At 52.6% G+C, this 22,014-nt stretch overlaps 2 protein-coding genes across 2 annotated transcripts; one reads left to right on the top strand and one right to left on the bottom strand.

The window, feature by feature from the left end:
• Positions 1 to 34: 34 nt before the first annotated feature.
• On the bottom strand, positions 35 to 18,226 carry LOC34623610. Its single transcript, XM_026335642.1, has 27 exons — positions 18,145 to 18,226; positions 16,411 to 16,495; positions 15,520 to 15,805; positions 15,095 to 15,253; positions 13,906 to 14,040; positions 13,266 to 13,444; positions 12,739 to 13,112; positions 11,965 to 12,569; positions 11,535 to 11,759; positions 11,234 to 11,353; positions 10,781 to 10,974; positions 10,119 to 10,470; positions 9,565 to 10,008; positions 9,134 to 9,421; positions 8,534 to 8,703; positions 7,052 to 7,344; positions 6,438 to 6,858; positions 5,101 to 5,674; positions 4,225 to 4,704; positions 3,865 to 3,972; positions 3,319 to 3,546; positions 2,699 to 2,881; positions 1,860 to 2,129; positions 1,198 to 1,784; positions 992 to 1,084; positions 479 to 603; positions 35 to 138 (listed from the first exon to the last, which is right to left on the bottom strand). Exons 1-27 carry the CDS (start codon positions 18,224 to 18,226, stop codon positions 35 to 37), a joined length of 7,164 nt encoding a protein of 2,387 aa, XP_026191427.1.
• A 288-nt stretch (positions 18,227 to 18,514) lies between these two features.
• LOC34624247 lies at positions 18,515 to 21,638 on the top strand. The gene is made up of 3 exons (XM_026335633.1): positions 18,515 to 18,581; positions 19,411 to 19,773; positions 19,909 to 21,638. Exons 1-3 carry the CDS (start codon positions 18,515 to 18,517, stop codon positions 21,636 to 21,638), a joined length of 2,160 nt encoding a protein of 719 aa, XP_026191418.1.
• The last annotated feature ends 376 nt before the right edge of the window (positions 21,639 to 22,014 follow it).

Raw genomic sequence — 22,014 nt, 5'->3', positions numbered from 1 at the left:
GCAGTACTGCCTCCCTACGCACCGCATGCTGCCCTCAGCGAGACAACCACACGGGATGCACAACTGCAACAACAGCAGATGCAGCAGCAGATGGTGGAGATGCAGCAGATGCAGGAGCAGCAGCAGGAGATGCAGCAGTAGCAGCTCCTACGGGGGATCTGGGTGCAGGGGAAGTGTACAGTAACAGCGGGACCAGCATGAGATCCATTTTCCCGTCATATATCTATATCTATAGGCGCAAATAGAAAAAAAATGGTTTACATTGGGTAAAAGCGAGTTTTCGTACGCCTACTCTGACAAAAAGGCAGGCAAAATGTGTTGGTTGCGACCCCTTCAAAAGTTTAGAGGTTCTTGCATCTAGTTTACGTTCACACAACGCCTTGAGGTTCTATTGGGGTTGTGTTTAGCGAGTGTGTTGTTTAAGAGCTTTCTTCGTCCTGCTCTTGACCCTCCGCAAGGGCCCCTGTTGTAAAAGCGGGTAGCAGGAGCTCGAAGCCTGAGGTGTACAGACACCACTGCCGCTGTTGGAGTTCATGCAACGGCACATCGTACCACAAGTCTCGCATCTCCTCAGGACCTTCCAGGAGATCATCTTCGATGCTCCTGCGGCCAAATCACTCGCAATTGCACTTCGGTTTGTTGCTTTCAGTAGACTGTCAGGAGTGTTACGGGAGTTGGTCTTTCAGAGAGTGCTACTGATGGAATCGCTATCCGTCTCCCAGCCCTTGGAAGGAGCCTAGCGCCTCTTTCACTCGGTAGCCGCAGTCCACGGCACAAACATACATAAATAGGTGCATAATAATACATAGCACATACATACGTACATAACTAGATGCACAAGCATGCATACATATACATACATGCATAAACATACATATACATACATGCACAAACATACATAAATAGATGCATAAACATGCATAAGCATACATACATATTATGTATATACAAAGCGGGCAGAAGAACAAACAAAACAAGAGATCATCCCTACCGTTGAATTTGTTCATCCTGAGCAGCTCTCAACCGAGGATCCTCTGCAGCCTTCTGATTGAGACGGCGTGCTGCTGCGGCAAGGCTACTGAGGCTGGCACTGCCGTCAGTCTCAGCGTGCTGCCGAGTATGCGCAAGCGAAAACTCAGAGGAATCCTGCATCACCCGAAAGTGTCGTGGAGAGGGCAAGAGTGGAGAGCACTGCGCCAAAAACTTCCCAACAAAAAAGCCGCAAAACGTGCTGCATGCTGCATGCTGCACAGCGCAAACTCCCCGGCAGCTCCCGTAGAGGGTAAAACACGACTCACCGCGGCGACCGCTTCTAGCTGAGCCTCCACATGCCTCCCTTTGTGCTGTTGCACCTGCTCGTCTCGTCCGTATGTCTGTGCAAGAACGCTGAGGAAAGGCTGGAATGTTGCTGCCGCAGAGTTGCTTCCAGAGATCTCGCTGAGTGCCCTGCTGCTGCTCCTGCTGCTGCTCCTGCTGCTGCTTGTGCTTGCGCGCGGCAAGGCTGCATCCTCTGAGGAAGCAGAAGGCGTCTCTTGGCTGCTGCTCCTGCTGCCGCTGCTGTCTGTGGGTGCTGCAGCTGCCAGAGCTGCTGCGGCAGATCTGCCCGCTTCCCCTGCTGCTGGCACTGCAGCACTAGTTTCAGCGGCAGCCGTTGACGCGACCACGTTTTCTGTCGCTTTTTCTGCCTCTTTTTGGTGCTGGTGGCTGGAAGAATCGGTAGGCGCTGTGTCATCATCCTCCTGCTGGTCTTCAACGTGTGACGCAGCGGCTTGATCCTCGTGCATCTCTCGTGGAGAGCCCCTCTCCTGCTGCACCTGCTGCTGCTCATCCTGCGAGCTGTCTTCGAACGCTGTTGCCACTGCTGTGGGGTGGTCGGCAAGAAACATCCAGCGATACAGGGTGAAGTCGGGGAGCTCCAACAAAGTCGCAAGTTCAACCACCTTCAGTCCTGCACAAAGCAGGGACTGAGGCGTCTTGTGGCGTGCAGATGACTCTGCAAAAGGTGATGGAGAAGAAGTTTCCAAGGCTCCTGAAAACACTCTAATGAGCTCAGTCAACACAATCGGCCATACAGGTGTGCGAGATGCAGGCGGCAAACGCAGGAGCAACACGCGCACGCACAAAAAGACCTGCGCAATACACACACACACACATGTACACGTACGTAAATGCAAGTACAAAATACAAATACAAGCACACAAACCAATGCGTACTAATACTGCAAAGGAGCAAGCACGCAAACAAACAAACGCACGCATGCAGAAAAGCGAACAAAGAACTATAAACACAGCGTGCCACAAATTGCAGGTCTTGCACACAGGTGCTCGTCCGTATACGTGGAAAAATATGTATATATAGGTAGATGTATATACAGATAAAAATATATATACATATATCTCTATGTGCAGTGTAGGCAGTTAATGCAACTAGGGAGTTTTAACGCATACAGCGAAGAAAAACAGGGACGAAGCGCCACGGCTACACAGGCGGGAGGACAGCCCGTGGTGGAAACGTCTGAGAGCATGAAATGTGCAAGTGGCATGGAGAAAAGAGCAGGGAAGAAAGACGCTCTAGAGACGGCAGCATCCTGCAACATCCTCAGACATTCCTAGAGAGGCTTCCCCACAGGCGCAGCAGGCGGCGCTGCAAAAGCAGATAAGCGATGCACGTGGATTGGGGCAGACAGCTGCCTGCTGACATGTTTGGTAATCTCAACCGCAATATCTGGGGGATACGCAGGTTTGAGAGTTTCGGTGAGCTTTTCCAACAAGGAGGCAACATGCGCAGAGAAGGCTCCATCAGGCGCTGCTAACAACAAGAAGCCGATCCGACGCAAGTAGGCGATCCTACTTGATCCTTCACGCTCTCGCGAAGCAAACACCTGCAGCATCAGACAGTCAGATTTCGGCGTAGTGGCCATACTCCACATGCCAGGGAAGAAGAAGTCACTCCAAGGAGAGGCTCCCTCTTCTTCAAGGAGTGCTGTGGGGGTGTAGACAGCACGGAAAAAGGCGATGGTCTAAGAGCATTTGGCATGTCTCTCAGGAGGGTCGACGGGAGCAGGAGAAGGAGAGAGAGAGATAGAGATATATATATATATATATCGACAGAGAGAGAGACAGAGAGAGAGACAGAGAGATAGACAGAGATATATATATACATATATCGACAGAGAGAGAGAGACAGAGAGAGAGACAGAGAGAGAGATAGAGATATATATATACATATATCGACAGAGAGAGAGACAAAGAGAGAGAGAGAGAGAAATACAGAGAGAGACAAAGACAGATAGAGACATAGAAAAGGAAATCAATTTACTCCTGGGTTGGGGGGAGGTACAAGTGCATCGAGTTTAGCAGTTTCCGTGCCGAGGCTTCCTCTGAGAGCTGCCGCAAATGCTCTTAGAGTTCTTCTGTCGGTTGTGAGGAGATGCAATCCTTGCAACTCCTCCACGAGCAATCGTCGGACAGGAGAGGCAGCTGAAGGGAAGAGTCGGAGGGGCATGTCTCTTAAGAGACACATCAGCAGGTACCTAGAGAGGAAAGCCTAAAGAGACAGATACAGAAAGAGAGCAGCAGCAAAGACACACACATACACACCTATACATAGATACACACCTATACATAGATACACACCTATACATAGATACACACCTACACATAGATACACACCTACACATAGATACACACCTACACATACACACTTCGAAATCCAAATGCATAAACAAGGCACTGCCGCGGAAGGCGTGAGAAGGCCATGCGAATTGAGGAGCTCTAAGACAAGAACAAAGAACTGCTGGCTTCTTGCAGCGACTCATGCGAAATGCCGCTTCCATGGATGCAGACTTGAGGGAACGCTTTTCACCTGGGGAGAAGAACTGTGGAGAGACTGCGTGATGGCGCTGGGCAGCTCGTCGGTAAGCGTTTGGAGAAACAGGAGAGACAAAGGGCTCCTTCTGTTGAGCTGCTTTAGCTGCGCACAGCACAGCAAGCAAGCCTTCACAGAAGCTCCGCATCGACATGCCCCCGTATAGACACACATACTCACACACACAGACAGACGCGCTTGGGAGAGCCGCCGTGAGCCTTGGTGGATTCCTAAGCACTGTCGGATTCCGCTGTCTTTGAATTTCCTCTGAAAGACAATGAAAAGCTGGAAGGAGAGGCCTAAAGGGGAGGTGCCTCTTCAGGGAGTGCCACAGGAAGATCAAGATTCGCGATTTACGTCGGCGCATTGCATGGCGAGAGCTGCCAAGGCATAAACAGCAGCAACTTCCGTGGGATCAGCTGGGGAGCAGCGATTTGGCAGGAAGCGCCTCCGTAAAATCTCCTTATTTGCATCCGAAATGCAGCAAGACGCGGCAAATGAGGGGTGTCGCTGCTGCTGCCGTCGCTGGCGTAGCTCATGCAGGAGTAGCGCGCTCCCCCTGCTGCTGCTGCTGACCATAGTGCTGCTGCTGCTGATCATAATGTTGCTGCTGCTGTGGGTGCTATTGCCACAAGCCCTTGTGATATCCTCCTCGCATTCGGCTGCAGACGCTGCAGCGGCCATATTCTCCGATGCTAGTGCCCCCTTCCGTTCGCTTGCAGCTCCCGCTTCGTCAGCTGCAACGGCAATGCCAAGTGCTTGGTTCAAAATATCCACTGGGGGAGGGAGGGGGGGTATAACGTCGAAAGCATTGGGATTGGCTGCAGTAGTGACACGCTGCGTGAAGCAGCGGCAGCCGATGAGACAGCACAGTCGAAATAGCTCCTGCATGTCTCGCCGAACCTACAGCGCAGCGCACGACAAAGTCTGCGTCTTCGGGATATTGCGGTGTATGCTGTGGCGAGATGAGCGATCCTTGCACACCCTCCTACAGCCTTCTCTCAGCGCTCCCTGCAGATGTCGAAGGCTTTTGACGCAACTGTTGCAGCTGCCAAGAAGCCCACACGATCCACGCCAGCCTGTTAAAAGAAGCAGAAGGCTTACGCGTTTCGAGGCAAGAAAAGACTCTTTCGCAGGAGTCGTCCTGTCTAGGGTAGTTACAATACAAAAGATCCACAAGAGAGACAACGGCTGCTTGGGGGCAGAGATCCCCAACGATACAATGCGTGATACCAACTTCCATAAGCATTCCAGATCTGTTTCTGCAATGCTGCTGCTACTGCTGCTACTACTGCTACCTTCTGCTGCTGCCGCTGTCACCCCTAACGAGGGCATTTGATGCCTGCGCTGCAAGCAACAGGCTGAACTAGAGAGGCTCCTAAAACACACAAAGGGGGGGGGATATGCTGCAGCTAGCAGGGAGTAAATGAAATGATAGAGAACACTATCTCTTATCTTTGAAACTTCTGCATAGCCGGCCTGCTGCAGCAGCTTCTCGAGACTGTCTCTACCAGCAACCGCTGCAGCTGCTGCCGCTGATGATGATGTCGCTGATGATGATGATGATGTCGCTGGTGATGGTGATGATGTCGCTGATGATGCATCAGACGCGCTGCCTTCTGCGGTGTCTCCTCCAACTGCAGGCAGTGAGTTTTCTCTCGTGTTCGATGCTGCTGCAGCCCCTGCAACAGCAAACGGCGATAAGTGTAAAAGAGAGCCAGAGGTGTAGATACACGGGGATGCAGGAATGCTGATAACGCCCTTCGCAGCGTCTTGAAGGAGGCCAAGCAGAGGCACCAGCAAATATCTGCAACACACCACGCCACAAATTCACACACCGCTGCAGCAATCCGTTTCCTCCAGCTCGCCTAGGAGAGACGCCACATGCACCACTCGATCTACCCTTTTGAAACTACTCCCTCATTAGATATGCAATGCGATAGGGGCACCGATGTAAAGCAACATGTACTGCTATCCGAGTTCAAGAAAAATTAAGAGTATCAAAGCTTTGTTTCAACATATATATATATGTATAGATTTAGAGCTTTGGAGCAACATAGATATAGATTTAGAGCTTTTTCAAAGTAATGCATATATATATGTCTAGTAGGAGAGCTTTAGAGCAACATACACACACATATATATATGTGGTATCAGAGGTTTAGAACAAAATATACAGCCTAGAAGTTTTTGCGAGCCACATGTTCTTAGTAGAGAGGGGTTCCCACGCACTTGAGCTTGGCTCTGCGCATGAGCCGGAGAAGAAACAAAAGACTGCGAAGATTTGCGACGTCGGATGAAAGGCTTCCGCTGGAGATTGCCACACAGCTCGTTGCGAATCGGCGAGGAAAGCTGAAGCGCAGCACGCCAACGCGGAGGCGCCCAGCTGAAATGATCAGCCACCCCGAGGCTCCCTTTGCACTATTTTCGCTTCGCAAGAACGCAGTCTGACTGTTGTAAATATTTCCGTTGCAAGCTCTGGATGTGCAGCAGACTGTCTGTCAACGCTCAGCTCTTGCACCCCTCCCGGATTCGCAATATACGAAGCTCGTTCGCGGCTCTTGTGTTACCTGATAAAGAGGCGGTCAAGAATCTGGCGTATCAACAGCAGCGCTGCTTCGTCCGCGTGCGTAAGATGCGTGTCTTGGCAGTTTTGCAACGTTTGCCCTTCGCTGCCGCAGTCAGTGTACACTCCCCCATCCGCTGGCACCAGCATGCGAGCACTCAGCAAGTCTTCAGCGTCGTGAAAACCTTTTTCCTTCCAAGAGGAGAAAGCTTGCGCAGCAGCAGCATCGTCCTCTTCCCCCTCGCGCTGCTGCTGCGTGGAGGGAGGCAGCACAAGAGTGGCTGCGGCAACGCATGCGGAGACGATCATATGGACTGCAGCAGCAACAGCGGGTAGCCGTTGCTGCAGCTTTTGCTGCAGCAGCTCCTCGTCGCTCACAGAAGTACTGCTCCACGAGAAAAGATCTAAGAACGGGGTTATGCCGCCTGCACAAAAGCCGCAACGATCGCGCAATGCATCCTTCTGAGATACTTCGAAAGCTGTCTGAAGCGTGGCAGCAGCCTGCTAAGAAACGCCTGACACACAGACACATCTCAAAACGCAAGGCACGCGAGGAGGGAAAGCAGCGAGCGCAGGGAGGGGGCTCATGCGAGGCGGTTCAAAGGGTGAAGGATGTACTGCTATCCGAAGGCGACTCCTTAGAGAGCTCCCCCTTAGACACTGTGTCGAGAGAAAATGTTAAAACTCCATGAATCCCCCTCAAATACGGCAGGAGCATCTGCGCTCCCATGCTGCGGCACTGTCTACTGCTGCTGCTGTTGATGTCGACGTTTCTGCTGCCAAAGAAGCCCTTTTCTTGGCGCTGCTGCTGCAGCTCCGTGCAGCAGGCAACAGCCGCGCGCAGCAGCACACGGCAGTAGAAATTCAAAAGAACCACTGACACTGGCTGAAGCTGGACTGGGGGCAGGTGTCTGTAAAGCGGCAGCAGCACCAACAGCAACAACAACAGATCAAACACATCTACATACAACCCATCTACATACAACACATCTACATACAATACACATCTACATACAATACACATCTACATACAACACATCTACATACAATACACATCTACATACAATACACATCTACATACAATACCCATCTACATACAATACACATCTACATACAATACACATCTACATACAATACACATCTACATACAATACACATCTACATACAACGCACATACATACAACACACATCTACATACAACCCACCTACATACAACACATGTACATACAACACATGTACATACAATACACATCTACATACAACACATCTACATACAATACACATCTACATACAACACACATACATACAACCCATCTACATACAATACACATCTACATACAATACACATCTACATACAATACACATCTACATACAATACACATCTCCATACAATACACATCTACATACAATACACATACATACAACACACATACATACAATACACATCTACATACAATACACATACACACAACACACATACATACAATACACATCTACATACAATACACATCTACATACAATACACATCTACATACAATACACATCTACATACAATACACATACATACAATACACATCTACATACAATACACATCTACATACAATACACATCTACATACAATACACATCTACATACAACACATCTACATACAACACACATACATACAACCCATCTACATACAATACACATCTACATACAATACACATCTACATACAATACACATCTACATACAATACACATCTACATACAATACACATCTACATACAACACACATACATACAATACACATCTACATACAATACACATCTACATACAACACACATACATACAATACACATCTACATACAATACACATCTACATACAACACACATCTACATACAATACACATCTACATACAATACACATCTACATACAACACATCTACATACAATACACATCTACATACAATACACATCTACATACAATACACATCTACATACAATACACATCTACATACAATACACATCTACATACAACACACAGAACATGACGGCTACAGGTTTAGCACAGAAGAGAGCGGAGGCGGTAAAAGAATATTGCTACAGTCACCACGACCTCACTGTAACAAGAAGAGCGAAAGCTGCGTGGCTTCGTCGATTGCTGCGTCTCTTGCTGCTGCGGTGGCTGCAACTGCTGTTTCGGCTCCTCCAAAGTCTTCCGCGCGCATCGCCATCAGCAAACACCGCAGCAGTCCTCCGAAATCGCTGCTTAAGGGTGTAAGGCGCTCAAGCTGCATGCATGCGCACATACTTCGATTGCAAAGGCTGTCGTTATCCCCTGCTATCTAAAGGACAAGTGGCGGCTAGCCAAGTGTAAAAACGGATGAAAAGAGGCGCAGAGACGGTGCTTTTGCGTGGTGATGTTGATGCTGCCTCGCACACGTTTTAAAGCATGAAACGCAGCCAGATCCGCTGGCTGCGTTTCAGAGGACAAACGTCATCAAGCGCGAAAGGCAGACAGAGAGACACACAGATATAGACATGTAGACAGAAAGGTACCACTACTGGACAGACACATACGGTAGACAGAGAGAAGACATACGCATAAAGCCTCCTAAAGCAATTTCCACTCGCCACCAAACCCAGTAAGACTCCCCTGTAGGCGTAATGTGTTGGTCAAGAGCAATACATAGGGGTGGACGTGAATGTAAGTGTATGTACCTTTGCCTTCATTTGCTGCACCCCTAGAGCGAACAAGGGGAAATGCTGCTGCTGCGGCTGCTGCCGAAGCGAGAGAGCCGCTGTGTCTGCTGTTGTGGCTGCCACTGGAGATCCAACAGCAGCCTCAGCAGGAGCAGAAGCTTGGCGACTCTGAGGCAGTTGCTGCCGCAAGAGCTGCTGCAGCTCAGAGTCGCTGCTGTTGATGAGGTTCCGGCTTGCTGGGGAGAATCCAGACGCTTGCTGACTCGAGTGCACGATCACTACGCGCAACAGCTGAAGAAGCTGCGACTGCAGCAGGGGTCGAAAACAACACAGACCACCCATGCAAGCAAGCTGCCAAAGACGCCTGCGTTAAAGCGGCAGTAGCAAAAAGAGCAGATGCAAAAAGCTCACTCCCGAGAAAAAAACCTCTAAGCGCGCTGGTCCCTTACTTGCGCGGCGTAGTCTTCCGAGTGAACAGCGGCGTGGAGTCTCTCCACCAGCGCGTGGGAGAGAAGACAGCTGATTTCCCTGGCTCTCGCGGCAGGCTGTACAGCTGCCAAGAAAGATGCCAGCAGCTCGCAGGCAGAGCCGTGCAGCGCTGCAAAGCTGCTTCGTGCAGCAGCTGCAGCAGCTGCAGCCCCCTGCATGCCATACATGCCTGCCGAAGTCGCTGCGAGGCATTCCTCAGCGAGCACTGCAGGCGGTAACTGGAAGGAAATAAAGCGCAACAGAACGACGCAAAACAAATCCGCGTAATCCACAATCGAGACGTCATTGTACGTCCATTGGCGCCAATCCATGCCTTCTGAACCGCCATCTTCATGCGGCATGCATGCGGATTGCCGCGCTTGGGCTGCGCACGGATACGCAAACAAGCGCCGCAAGAAGTATTCCTAGGCAGTCTGCGGTTCCGGATGCTGGTGCAAAGAGCTGTTAAAAATTTCACGCTGGCTGCTGGAGGAAAAAACGAGTTTTTTATTTCAGCGCCCTCCTACCGCTGCACGGCACGGTTGTTTTTACCCGTTTTTGGAGATTGCGCCCACAGTTGCGCCTGCGCTGCGTTGCTTTCGAGGAGATCCTCTTCCACATAAAATGCTTGCATTTTTTCCAGCAGCAGAGGTCCTTCGAACTGCAGCAGCAGCTGCAGCAGCTCTAGCCCTCTGTGTGCCACTTCAGTGGCTTCGGCTGCAGCAGCAGCTGCTGCTGCTGCGCCTTCCCGCTGCAACTCATGCTCTCGCGCAGCAGTGGCAGGCTGCGGTAACGGAGGAGGAGCACTCAGGATATCGTCAAACACAGGTCGAAGAAGCTGCGGAGCCGAGTCTAGCGCCAACCTCACAAACACGCGAGCTGCATACCTGAAAATCACAAAAAATTCCACAGCAGCAGCCAAGCGACGTAGCTACACCCCAACACCCCGAAACTGCAGTGTGTGGGTACAGACAAATATATAGATATACATATATATATGTATATATATATATATACATGTCTATATACACCCCATGGCTCCACAGCGGCGTAAAGCGATATTCGCGGCTCATGAGAACCCTCTACTCCCTCTGGTAAAGCTCTGCGCCAACTGACATGTGCCCTTGCGGCGAGAACTGCAATGTTTCCACTGGCAACATCAACATCAGCGAAAAATCTCGCAGCCCACGTATTTACCGAATATCCGGGAAGGCGTCACCTAAGGCTCCAAGCAGCTGCAACACAGCATTAGGCAAGAGCAGACCTAGGGGTCGATACACCTGAAGTCGTGCATGACGCCAGAAGGCGCTAAACCTCCAGATACTCTCTGCCTTGCTGCTGTTGGTGCTGCTGTCTTGAAGGCTTGCCAGAATCACCGACTCAATTACCGCCTGCGGAATACATACACGCAGCAGCCGCAAACACACAAAAGAAACATGCTGCGGCTTTTATGCTGCCGTTCCTTTTATGCTGCCGTTCTTTTTGTGCCAATCGCCTCTCGTTGGTGGGGATGGCGTGATGCTGCTGCGCTGCTGCTGATGCTGATGCTGATGCTGCTGCTGATGCTGCTGCTGCGCTTAGCAACACACTGTGTCCTCTTGTGGCAACGCAAATACAGCGAAAATCCGCAAAACGCCAGCGCAGACGCACCGGACGATCCGGCAGGCATGCATCGTTCAGTTGCAGCAGCAAATCAACAACCACGCCTTCTTCATTGCTGGTACAGCCGCTGCTGCTCCCCAGACACTCCCACAGCCGTGAGGCTATGCGCTGCAGCAGACACAGAAGCAGCAATAAACATGCGCCGAGGGGGGATGCCGCAACAGCCGCCACACATAAGTGACACAGCTCAGTAACCACTCTCCCCCTCCATCCCTCTATCCTCACACCCCTCTATCCCTCCCCAGCAGCTGGCGCAAGATGAGAACTGCAGGAGCAGCCGTAGACGAACCACGCATTGCCCAGTGTTGCAGATGAGGTGCTGCCTGCTGCTGCTGCTGCTGCTGTTGAGAACGCAAACAAACGTTTGCGCTGCTCTACAGCACACAGACAGCCGGGGGGAGGCTGCGCAGTCTAGAAGAGCCAGAATCCACGATGGCAAGCCTCCCACGCTGCTGTTTTTGCTTTCCCCCAGAATGCAGTATTGAATCAGACATTGCACGTCCACCAGAGGTGCCTGCAGCATCCAAACACGCCACACACCACACGTCCGACAGGCAGAGACAGGGAGAAAGATAAAACCTACAGAGAGACAGCGGCACCAGGAAGCGAACAAACTGCGAACCTCCTGGTGAGCTGTGTGCACTGCCCTTCCCCCAGAGCAACACCCGTAAATCCAGCAGCCGCAAACAGCGCAGCAAGGCAAGCAGCGAAAATCCCACCAACATAGAAAATAGCGTGTCTAGAGCAGGCGTCGTTGCCTCCTCTGTTGCCACGAGCTCCAGCAACAAGCACTCAACATGGCAGAAAAACGAATGCAGCCCATGCAGCAGCTCCTCCAGCTGTTGCAGCAGCTGTTGCAGCAACGGCTGTGCCGCATCCTGACAAACTGAAAGCTCTGGAGACGAGGCAGCAGTTTGAGCAGCAGTACAACTCGCACCCCCAGCCGCGGGAACGGAGCATGCTGCTGCGAAGTCTTCTTCAGAATCTCCAGCCTCCGAGGCTTCCAGTCGCTGCGCTGCCGCAGCAGCTGCTTGAAGGCTTTCCTGCGTTACGCGGCGATCTGCAGTCTGCAGAGGGCATGCAGGGGGGGCAGAGAGAGTAGCAGCAGTAGGAGGAGAAGCTTCCATTTGTGCTGCTGTTCTCTCCCCGCCTCCTTCTCCTTCTCGTGGCGTCTCCAGCGAAGCAGCGGCAGAGCGCAGCAACAGCAGCAGCTCCTTATTCTCTCGAAGTGCCCTTAAACGCACGAAGTCTGCTGCCGTCTGCTGCAGCAGCCTCCCCGCCAGCGTGAGCTGGTGGAGAGTGGGAGCGAGCTCGCGGAATCCCACTGCATGCATGCAAAAACGAAAGCAGCGTTCGTGAAGCAGGCAGGCAGACAGGCAGACAGGGATCCCCTGTTTGGGGGCAGCAGCGGGAGCCAACAAAGCCTTTCGCGCGAGTTAGCCACCCCTGTGAAGAGGGAGGAGTTGGTGTTTCGTTGGTGCTGTAGCACCTACCAAGTATGAGCGTGAGGAGCTGGGTGAAACCGTGAAGTGTCTCGACATCGCAGAGGACTGCGGCGTCTGCCGCTCCGCTAGTCGCAGCGGCAGCAAGCGGTGCAGCAATGCGGTCCGCAAACAGCGCAGCTAGCTGCAGCACACCCTCTGCTTCTGCAGCTGCTTGCTGCCGCGCAGCTTGTTGTGCAAGCCAACAATCCGAAGAGGCGGCAGTCTCCCGCCGCTGCTGCTCCGCTTCCAGCTGCTCTTGGAGCACATGTCGCAGCGTGTTGGCTAAAGCTCGCCAGACGACTCCCGGAGGCGTCAGCTTGAAATGAAAAACGTGTTGCGCTTCTTGCAAGCAGGAGACTCCCCAGTCGGCGTTCTTGCTTTCCCTGCGGCAACAGCGCATGCGGGGAGGAAACAACATCCTTGGAGCGCGAGATGGTGGGAAGAGAGCGGCTTTCAAGGATGAAAGCCTTTCAGTCCCTCTCTAAAACTGGAAGAGCAGCAGCCGACTCTAAGGGGCAGAGTGGGTGCAGAATAACCTCAAGATATACTGCAAGACAGGAACAGAGAGATCTGGCATTAGCTGCTCAGCAACCCCCTCCAGTTCATCATCTCCCAAGAAAACTGCCAACGACTTCAACGGCAGCACTGCAGCAGTGCGCGAAGCAGGATATCCAGACACCGAAGTCTTTATGGCCATTAGCAAGTCTGCCTTCGCCTGAGACGCAAACGCGCACTTTTTGCGCACACATACGTAGAGAGAGAGAGACACACACACATACGTATACATGCACACACATACACATACGTGTACCTGTATGTGTGTATATGTGTATATATGCCCTCCACATGCACATTTACACGTACACTGCGTTAGCCAACACTTCTAAAGCTGGTACGACAGCCGCACAGCAACAGCAGAGGACGCCGTTTTCTTGTTGAGGCATTCAAAAGCTAAGACGCATGCAAACGCCATTGCAAAGCAGCCCGTGGCAGCCTCCTTTAATCGATGGGGCAGCCTCCTTTAATCGATGGCAGCGTGCAACAAAGGACGCTTCCTTGCGCTGTGCAGCAGTGCAAAAAAATACTGACACGACCCACGCAGAAGCAGCCGGCGATTCCGCAGCGTAAGGAAGACAGACGTGCGAGCGCAGCTTCAAAGAGGAGACAGCGACTTACGTGGATAGCGAACGCAGTGGTGGGGAAATCCTCAGTTCCTCTGCCCCCCTGGGAAGTTAGCCAACAAACTGCGCGGCGGCTTAAAGACCAATCGCGCAGTGGAAGGAGCCGCAAGACGGACAGTATGAGCCGCACCTACATTCCCACACACATACACATACACCCCCCACACATACACCTACACCCCACATACATACACACACATACACATACACCCCACACACATACACTCACACCCCACATACACATACACTTACATGTACACATACATATACACCCCATATACATACACTTACACCCCACATACACATACACATACATGTACACATACATATACACATACACCCCACACACATACACTTACACATCACACACATACACATACACCCCACACACATACACTTACACGCCACACGCATACATACATACATACACATACACATACATACATACACATACACATACATACATACACATACACCCCACATACATACACTTACACATCACACACATACACATACACCCCACACACATACATACATTACACATACACATACATACATACACATACACATACATGCACATACACATACATACATACACATACACATAAACCCACACGCATACATACACATACACATACACCCCACACACATACACATACACCCCACACACATACACATACACGCCACACACATACACTTACACCCCACACACATACATACATTACACATACATACACATACACATACACATACATACACATACACATACACATACATACACATACACATACACATACATACACATACACATACACCCCACACACACTTGTGCTCACACACAAACACCCCACACATACACCCCACAAACACATACACTCCACACACATTTTCATACACATACACCCCACACACATACACCCCAAGTTGCGAGTCATAAGAGCGTCCGTCGCTTTGCCCCACAACGCAGCTTGCTGGAGGCGCCCCAGACGCCAGCAGCAAGCACACGGTGGGGTTGCAGATAACACACAAAGGACTGCAGACTGCCATACGACTGCGTGCTGTGTCTTCAGCAGCAAGGGACCGTCCAAAAGTCGCAGAAGAGCACAACCAGGAGGCATATCAAAGCAGAAGCAGCAGCAGCAGCAGCAGCAGCAGCCGTCGCATAGCGATCGAGAGCATTTTACTCTTTCTTCCGGGGAAAGGAGACCACACTTAATGGGGAGGTGCTCCAGCAGCAGATCGAGTGCCTCTCTGCACACAAGAGAGCTCTCGTCAGCTAGCGCTGCTTCCAAAGAACTAATGACTAGACGCGGACGGTCAGGCAACACCACTGCGAGGCGTGTCTGAAGCGCAAAGGCGAAAATACGCAGACAATGCACACGTCTCTGGGAGCAAGCTGCGTGAGGCGGCTCCAACAACAAGCTATTAAACCCCTCCAAAGAGGTGCATTGAGCGAGCCGCCGCTGCGATGGACGGCAGCGGCGGTTTGGCATAGATGTCAGTGGTGCTATGCATTCTTCCGACACGAACCGATAGACTCGCCAGCAAAGTGCAGTGCAGCAGCAGCAAAGTGCAGTGCAGCAGCACCAAAGTGCAGACATGCGCTTACGGCGGGTTGCGTTGCAACGGGGGGTGGTCTGAGCATCTTGGCTATTAGTCGGAGAGCTGGAATACGAACTCTCGCTGCTCTAAGGAGAGAATACCATAGAGCAACAGCAAAGGGAGCTAAGCCTACACAATGCTGAAGGCGGTCTGCAGTTGCAACGGCGAAGCCATGGGTTGGTTCTTTTTCTTCCTCCATGCACATCAGGAGAGACACCAGCAGCCCAGAGAGACAAGGTAGCAGTCGCTTGCCTGAAGTCGAGGCAAGCGCAAAGGCAGCAGACTGCACAGCTCTTCTTTTTAGGCGAAAATCCTTTCGCCACTACCACAAAGCCAGCCTCCGCGTGCATGCGAAGGCACCCTATCCCGTAGCTCTGAGGCATTTGCTCGTCTATGGCGCTTGCACACAATCATGCAGAATGCGGAGACATGCATACACGTCCACATTTCCGCTTTCCCCGCCTGCCCCTTGCGCCAGAGGCTGCTTCCCTTCCCCCTTCTGCCGCAGAGACGAGAGAAGAATCTCTCGCGCGGCGGCAGTCAGCAGCTGCCGCGAAAAGGAAGAGCACGGCTCACGAAAAGGCGCAGAACGAGCAGCAGCAGCCACCCCCGCAGACACAGGAGACAGGCAGCGCGATGCGCGTCGTCTGTCAGCGCCTAGAGAGGCGTCTCCGTGCAAGACACAGGAAGGAAGGCACACTCGCTCGCGCACGGCAGAGTTTCTAAACGAAGAGCGCGCGATGTCAAGATACACCGTGAAAAAAAGCGCGCAAGGACGAACCAAGCGGAAGGAAGAAGCCGTCGATAATGTGGAGGTAAAGAGGTCTCAAATGACAAGCAGCATCGGCTGCAAAGGCGAAAAGCCCTCCTGACCACAAAGAGAGATCCTTCCCCAAACCCTCTTGCCCTATGCGTCTCAAGATTGCAGCATAAGCCTCCAGCGCAAGCGCATGCACTCCTGAAGGCAGCTGGGGATTCAGACACTGTAACACAAAACACACATATATAACACATACACACAATACACACACTATACACAATACACAACAAATACACAACATATAACACATACACACAATACACATATGTAACACGTACACACAATACACGTACACACAATACACATATGTAACACATACACACAATACACAACACATACACACAATACACATATATAACACATACACACAATACACATATATAACACATACACACAATACACATATGTAACACGTACACACAATACACATATATAACACATACACACACAATACACACATCGTCAGCGTAGACAAGTGAGCTGTTGCAGTGGACAGATACACGGAAGGCGTCTGCTGCTGATGTTGCTCTGTGGCGAAGAAAGCAACAGCGACAGCAGACCCTCCTGGTAGCACAAGATGCAGCGTCAAGCATCGAGGAGCAGCATACACACATACACACACACAAACAGAGGATTCTTCTCTCGCGCCTTCTTCCGTTCTCAGGCAGAGGCAAGAAGCACCACACAGGCAGCAGCTTCCACAGCTGCCGCTGCAGTGCGACCGCAACAAAAATAAAACAGCCACAACACCAGCAGCTGCTGCTGCCTACTTGAGCAAGGCGCTTAGAGACTGTCAGTCTGTGGGGGATGTAGTGGGCAGTGGGTGCTGCTTGGCGATTCAAAGCCTGCAAAAATGTCGGAAGGCAATGGCGCCAGCAGGGCAAGTGTATATACAGACGGCGAGATCCTTGAAGGGGGGGGCAAACGGCGCGAGGTGTCGGGGATATTGACAGGCAAGGAGGGATGCTGCAAAGGAACGCCTCTTGCAGTTTAGACAGAGGCAAGCAAAAAGCAGTGCGAAATACACGCAAAACGCCTATTAGGGGGCCTAACAAAAGGCGTTGTTGTTAAGGGATTCAGACAGCAGACGCAGAGATGGCTAGATGCGCCTGTGCATTCCTCTGCTTTTTTTTGAAAATAATACATGTATACTTATAACACATATAATACATATAATACATGTATATATAGGCATATATATTTGGTAGGTCTTGCCTTGAGAAGCCTTTGAAGACAGCTGCCCAGGTCAGCCCATTCTTTTGCTCTATCGAAGGCGTGCAGCACCGAAGAAATTTCGGCAGCGAAGCGACGAGCTTCTGTGCCTGCGGAGGGCAGAGGAGGGGAGAAGGGGGAGGGGGAAGGTGGGCGAAAGATGCAAGCAGAAAGGAATGAAAAAGCGAGCGCGAAGCGACGCAGGAGAGTCGCTACAGCTTCCTGCCTCTGAATCAACGCTAGAAGAAGAAAACGCCACGCCGGCGATTACGGGAGGCGCATGTGGACTTAAAGATGCGAAAAAGCATAGAGACTAACACACAGGCAGACAAAGAGACAGACAGACAGACAGAGAGAAAGTGAGACAGAGTTCACTGTATGTACACCAGAGGCTCTGGAGGACGGGCAGAGGGGCGGCACCGCAGGCAGTAAGGGCCTTACTCACGCACACACACGAAGCGAGCGAGAAGAAAAAGGTCGCTGATTGCTCAAAGCAGAGTCTGGATAGGGGAGGGAGAGAAAAAGAACGAGAGAAAGATGAAGAGCGAGCAAGCGAGAGAGAGAGAGACAGAGAGTTGCCATCGCTAGGGAGGCTGTTACGAGGTACGGCATAGACAGCCAGCCATGAAGCCGCAGGTGTTGTGTGTAAGACTTCGTCCTCGAGGTATGTATATATATACATATTTGTATACATTTGTGTATGTATGTACATCTGTATATATACATGTGTGTATATGTGTGTATATGTGTGTATTGTGTGTGACTTACCATCCTCCCCGGCTCCTCCTGAACTAAGGGGCACTATCATTTTGTGTAGAAGCGCCTTAGCCGTGTGATGGAGTGGTGTGTCTGTTGTGAAAGGTGTTCGCGGCACTAGTGCTTCTTTTGCCGTTAGTGCCCCTGCTGCCGTCGATCCTACAGGCGCGTCCAGCACTTCTCTGGCTGCTGCTTATTGCGCCCATTCCACTGTATGTACGGCGATCCCCCCACTGCCACCGCTGCCGCAGCAGCAGCAGCAGCAGCAACAGTGCGCCTAGGCAAGTCGCAAGAGAAGAGAAAGCTGGAGTTTTACCCCTCCCTTGCAGCGCGCTGGTGCCGCCCGTCCCTATTGCTCGACGTATTGTGAGTTTGCTCCCCGTTGTGGCGTCGACAGTCGAGGACAGGGGAGGCTCACATGTCGTCGCTGCTGCGCATAGGCTGCTGAAATGCAGCGGCAGCGGCAGCGGCTGCGGCAGCGAGCGAGCTATCCTGCTCTGTTTCTCGTGGCTGGACACCTCTGCAGCTGGTTAAACGCGTTTGTGTTTTCTGCAGAATTGCATTTTGAATTCATCTCGGAGGCGTCGCCAGAGAGTCTGCAGTCTCCTTGCCGAGTTGGGGCCCCTCCAGCGGGGGCCCCCTCTAGCAGGGGCATTGAATGGCACCCCTCTGGCTGCAGCAGCAGCACAGGGGTGTGGCAGTATTCTGGCTGTTTTTGTGTCGAGATTTGCGACACTTCTCCTAAAACACTGAATTTGCAACTTCCTGACTGCCACGCAGCGAATGACAGGCGCATTCCATGAGCTAACCAACTGCCACGCGCGCGTCCTCTAGCGAGTCGTTGTGGCGCTTGCAGGTGTTGCCTTCGTGCGGTGCTGCCGCTCTGGACAGTTACGAACTGCCCCTCTGGCATTAAATTACGCAACTCGAGGTAATTCTTCCGCAAAGCCTCCTGAATCCTGTGACGGGGAAGCCTCTGACAGCTTCACGCCGCGGCAAGTGGTGGGAGGAGTGGCAGTGGCGAACGGAAGGGTGGTGCGCTGTCTGTACACCTGCTCATGGCGCTTCCCCAGAGGGCCCCTTCTGCGCCCCTTGCAGCAGCCTCTGAAGCAGCAGCTTCTGCAGCTTCACTGCGCGGGGAGGAAGACGAAGAGGAGGAGCGATGCTCTCCCCTTGTTGCCGCAGGAGTCTGCGTCTCCCCAGCAGCGGCTCCTCCCTCCGCCGAAGGGCAGGAAGACGAGGCGTTCGATGGCGCCGCTTCTGTGTCTTCGACAGAGGAGCTGGGGAGACAGCTGCGCCCTCCCGGGTACGACGGTGATTGCCTCGAGTGTCGCCAGCACGTGCTGTCTGTGCTTGGCGTGCTGGTGAGAGCCTTAGGCCCTCAGCGACGTCCTTCTTCGGGGAGTGCGGCTGTTTCTGCTGCAGTTGCACCCCGGCAGGTGTCTTCCGAGGCTTGCGGAAAGGGAGCTCCAAGCGAAGGAGCGACTGCAGCAGCGACTGCAGCAGGCAGCGTAGAAGCAGAGGCAGCTTTCTCAGTTTTTGCGGATGCCCACTTGCAGGGGACTGGCGAAAGGGCGCATGCGCATGCAGAGGTGCCTTCTGGTGCAGAAGAAGACGCAGCACCCCTATCGCTAGTGGAGCTGCAACTCCTCATGGCTGCAGCGGGGGATGCAGTGCAGGCAGAGGCTTTGCTGCGTCGGAACGCGGCAGAGCTGCTGCTGCTGCTCATGCAGCACTGGATTTTACCCGCGACTGAATATCTAGGATCTGCCGCGGGAGTTCAAAAACTCGATGGGAGCTCCGCCTCCTTTGTTGCCGCTCGACGCACGGAAGCGGTCTGTCGAGCGGCTGGCATATCCGTCTCCGTCCTGACAGAGCACTTGCTTGGAGCCGCTGCAAATCTCGTTTCTGCAGAGCCTGATGCTGACGATCCTGAGGGAGCTGCCGCAGCGGAGGCTTTGGAAGCAGCGCTGCCACTGGCTGCTGAAGTCTTTGCCTTGGCCCTTCTGGTGTGTACCGACGCTGGTTCTTTGAGAGAGGCTTTTCGCGGCATAGCGGCGTCTCTAGGCTTTCGCCACGAGCAACGGCAGCAGCTGTCGCTACAGCAGCAGGTGCAGCTCGCGCGAAAGAAGCGTCTGCTTCTCGTGCGACTAGCGCCGACGGAAGAAGCCGCGCAGGAGCTGCTCTCGAGCTGTCTCTACGTGGTGAGGCAAGCGTTGCATGCGCCGCTGTTGCGCATGGCTGCTCACTGCCTCTCTCTCCTCCTCGCTCTAGAAGACTTCGACATGGGCGCCACTGCGGGAGTAGCTGCCGCTGCAGAATCAGCAGCACGCTTCCGAAAGCGCTCCAGCGGGGAAGCCGCGACTGCTGCTGCTGCTCCCGCCACGCCTGTCGAGAGCAGAGTAGAGGAAATCTTGGGGGCGACTCCCCCCCTCGTGCAGCTCTTGCGGCGGAAGCCTCAACGAAGGCTTCTTCTGCTCGTTTCCGTCGAGAGAGCCGCAGAGCTGCTGCGCCTTCCTGGCCTGCCTGACACAGCCTCAACTCCCTCCATGGATCTCTCCGTTCCAGCCAGAAGGCGAGCCGCAGTCTTCATGCAGCTGCTGCAGCAGCAAATGCGGGAGCAGCCACTCCTCGACGAGGAACAGAGCACTGCCCTCTCTGCCCTCGTGCTGCTATCCGCAGACTTGCTGAAACGCGACCCCCTGCTGCTCCTGCAAAGGCTCCCCAACGGGCTTCCCAAGCCGCTGATCACTGCGGAAATGCTGATCCAAATAGGCTGCTGCAGCTGCATGTGCTGTGGCGATGACAGGGCACTGGAAGCGGCGCTTCTGCTGCTTCTCGCGGTGGAAAAAAACGGCGAAAATGCAGGAACCAAGGCGGATGAGGGAGGCGACATCGACGATCCCCTGGCAATTTTTGACAACGACGGCGAGGCTTCCCCCCTTCTCACAGGCACGCAGCCATCCGAAGGAAACTCTGAAGGCAGCAGGACGGAAGGGCACAAACCGGAGAAGCGCGAGGCAGCCAGCCGCTCTGCTCCTGGTTCAGAAAATACCAGCAGCAAAGACAGCAGCACTGTAAAGCACATGCAAGATATGGCTGCCTATGTTCGCGGTGCAATAGCTGCGTATTGCCAGGAACTATTAGAGGCGCCCGTGGGAGCTGATGTCATCGAGCGTACAATGCTGCTGCTGCAAGAGGAACCTGAATACTGCACTGAGCATGAGCGAGGAGCATCCGTTCTGCTGCTCTTGCAGCATGCTAAAAGCAGCCAAATCGAAATATATAAGACGGAAGTCCAAAGCCTCATGAGATCGCTCAAGAATAAGCAGTTTTAGCACTGGCCTAAGCAGAAACTTGAACTCTCGTATTCGCTTCGACTGTACGAACACTGGCGATCATCAGCGGCAGCAATATGAACACTCCCCGTGAGCCGCAATATTTGTACAGCCATTTTCAGCAGCGGCAGTAGGAACGCTGCCCATCAGTGGCTGTATTGTGAATACAGCCATTATCAGCGGCAAGCATGAGCACTGGCCATGAGCTGCAGCAGTGTGTGCCCAGTCATAAGCGGTAGTAGATTATGCACACCGTCGATCGTCAGTTGCAGCAACATGAATTATTTTTTATCAGCAGCGGCAGCAATGTGAACACTGGCCATTAGCGGCACCTTCATGAACAGTGGCCATTGGCAGCGCCAGCCATGTGAACGGA

Source organism: Cyclospora cayetanensis, unplaced genomic scaffold, assembly GCF_002999335.1.
Source record: "Cyclospora cayetanensis isolate NF1_C8 unplaced genomic scaffold, CcayRef3 CcayRef3_contig_114, whole genome shotgun sequence".
In the NCBI taxonomy this organism is placed as follows: domain Eukaryota; phylum Apicomplexa; class Conoidasida; order Eucoccidiorida; family Eimeriidae; genus Cyclospora; species Cyclospora cayetanensis.
This window is presented reverse-complemented; position numbering and strand designations above follow the sequence as displayed.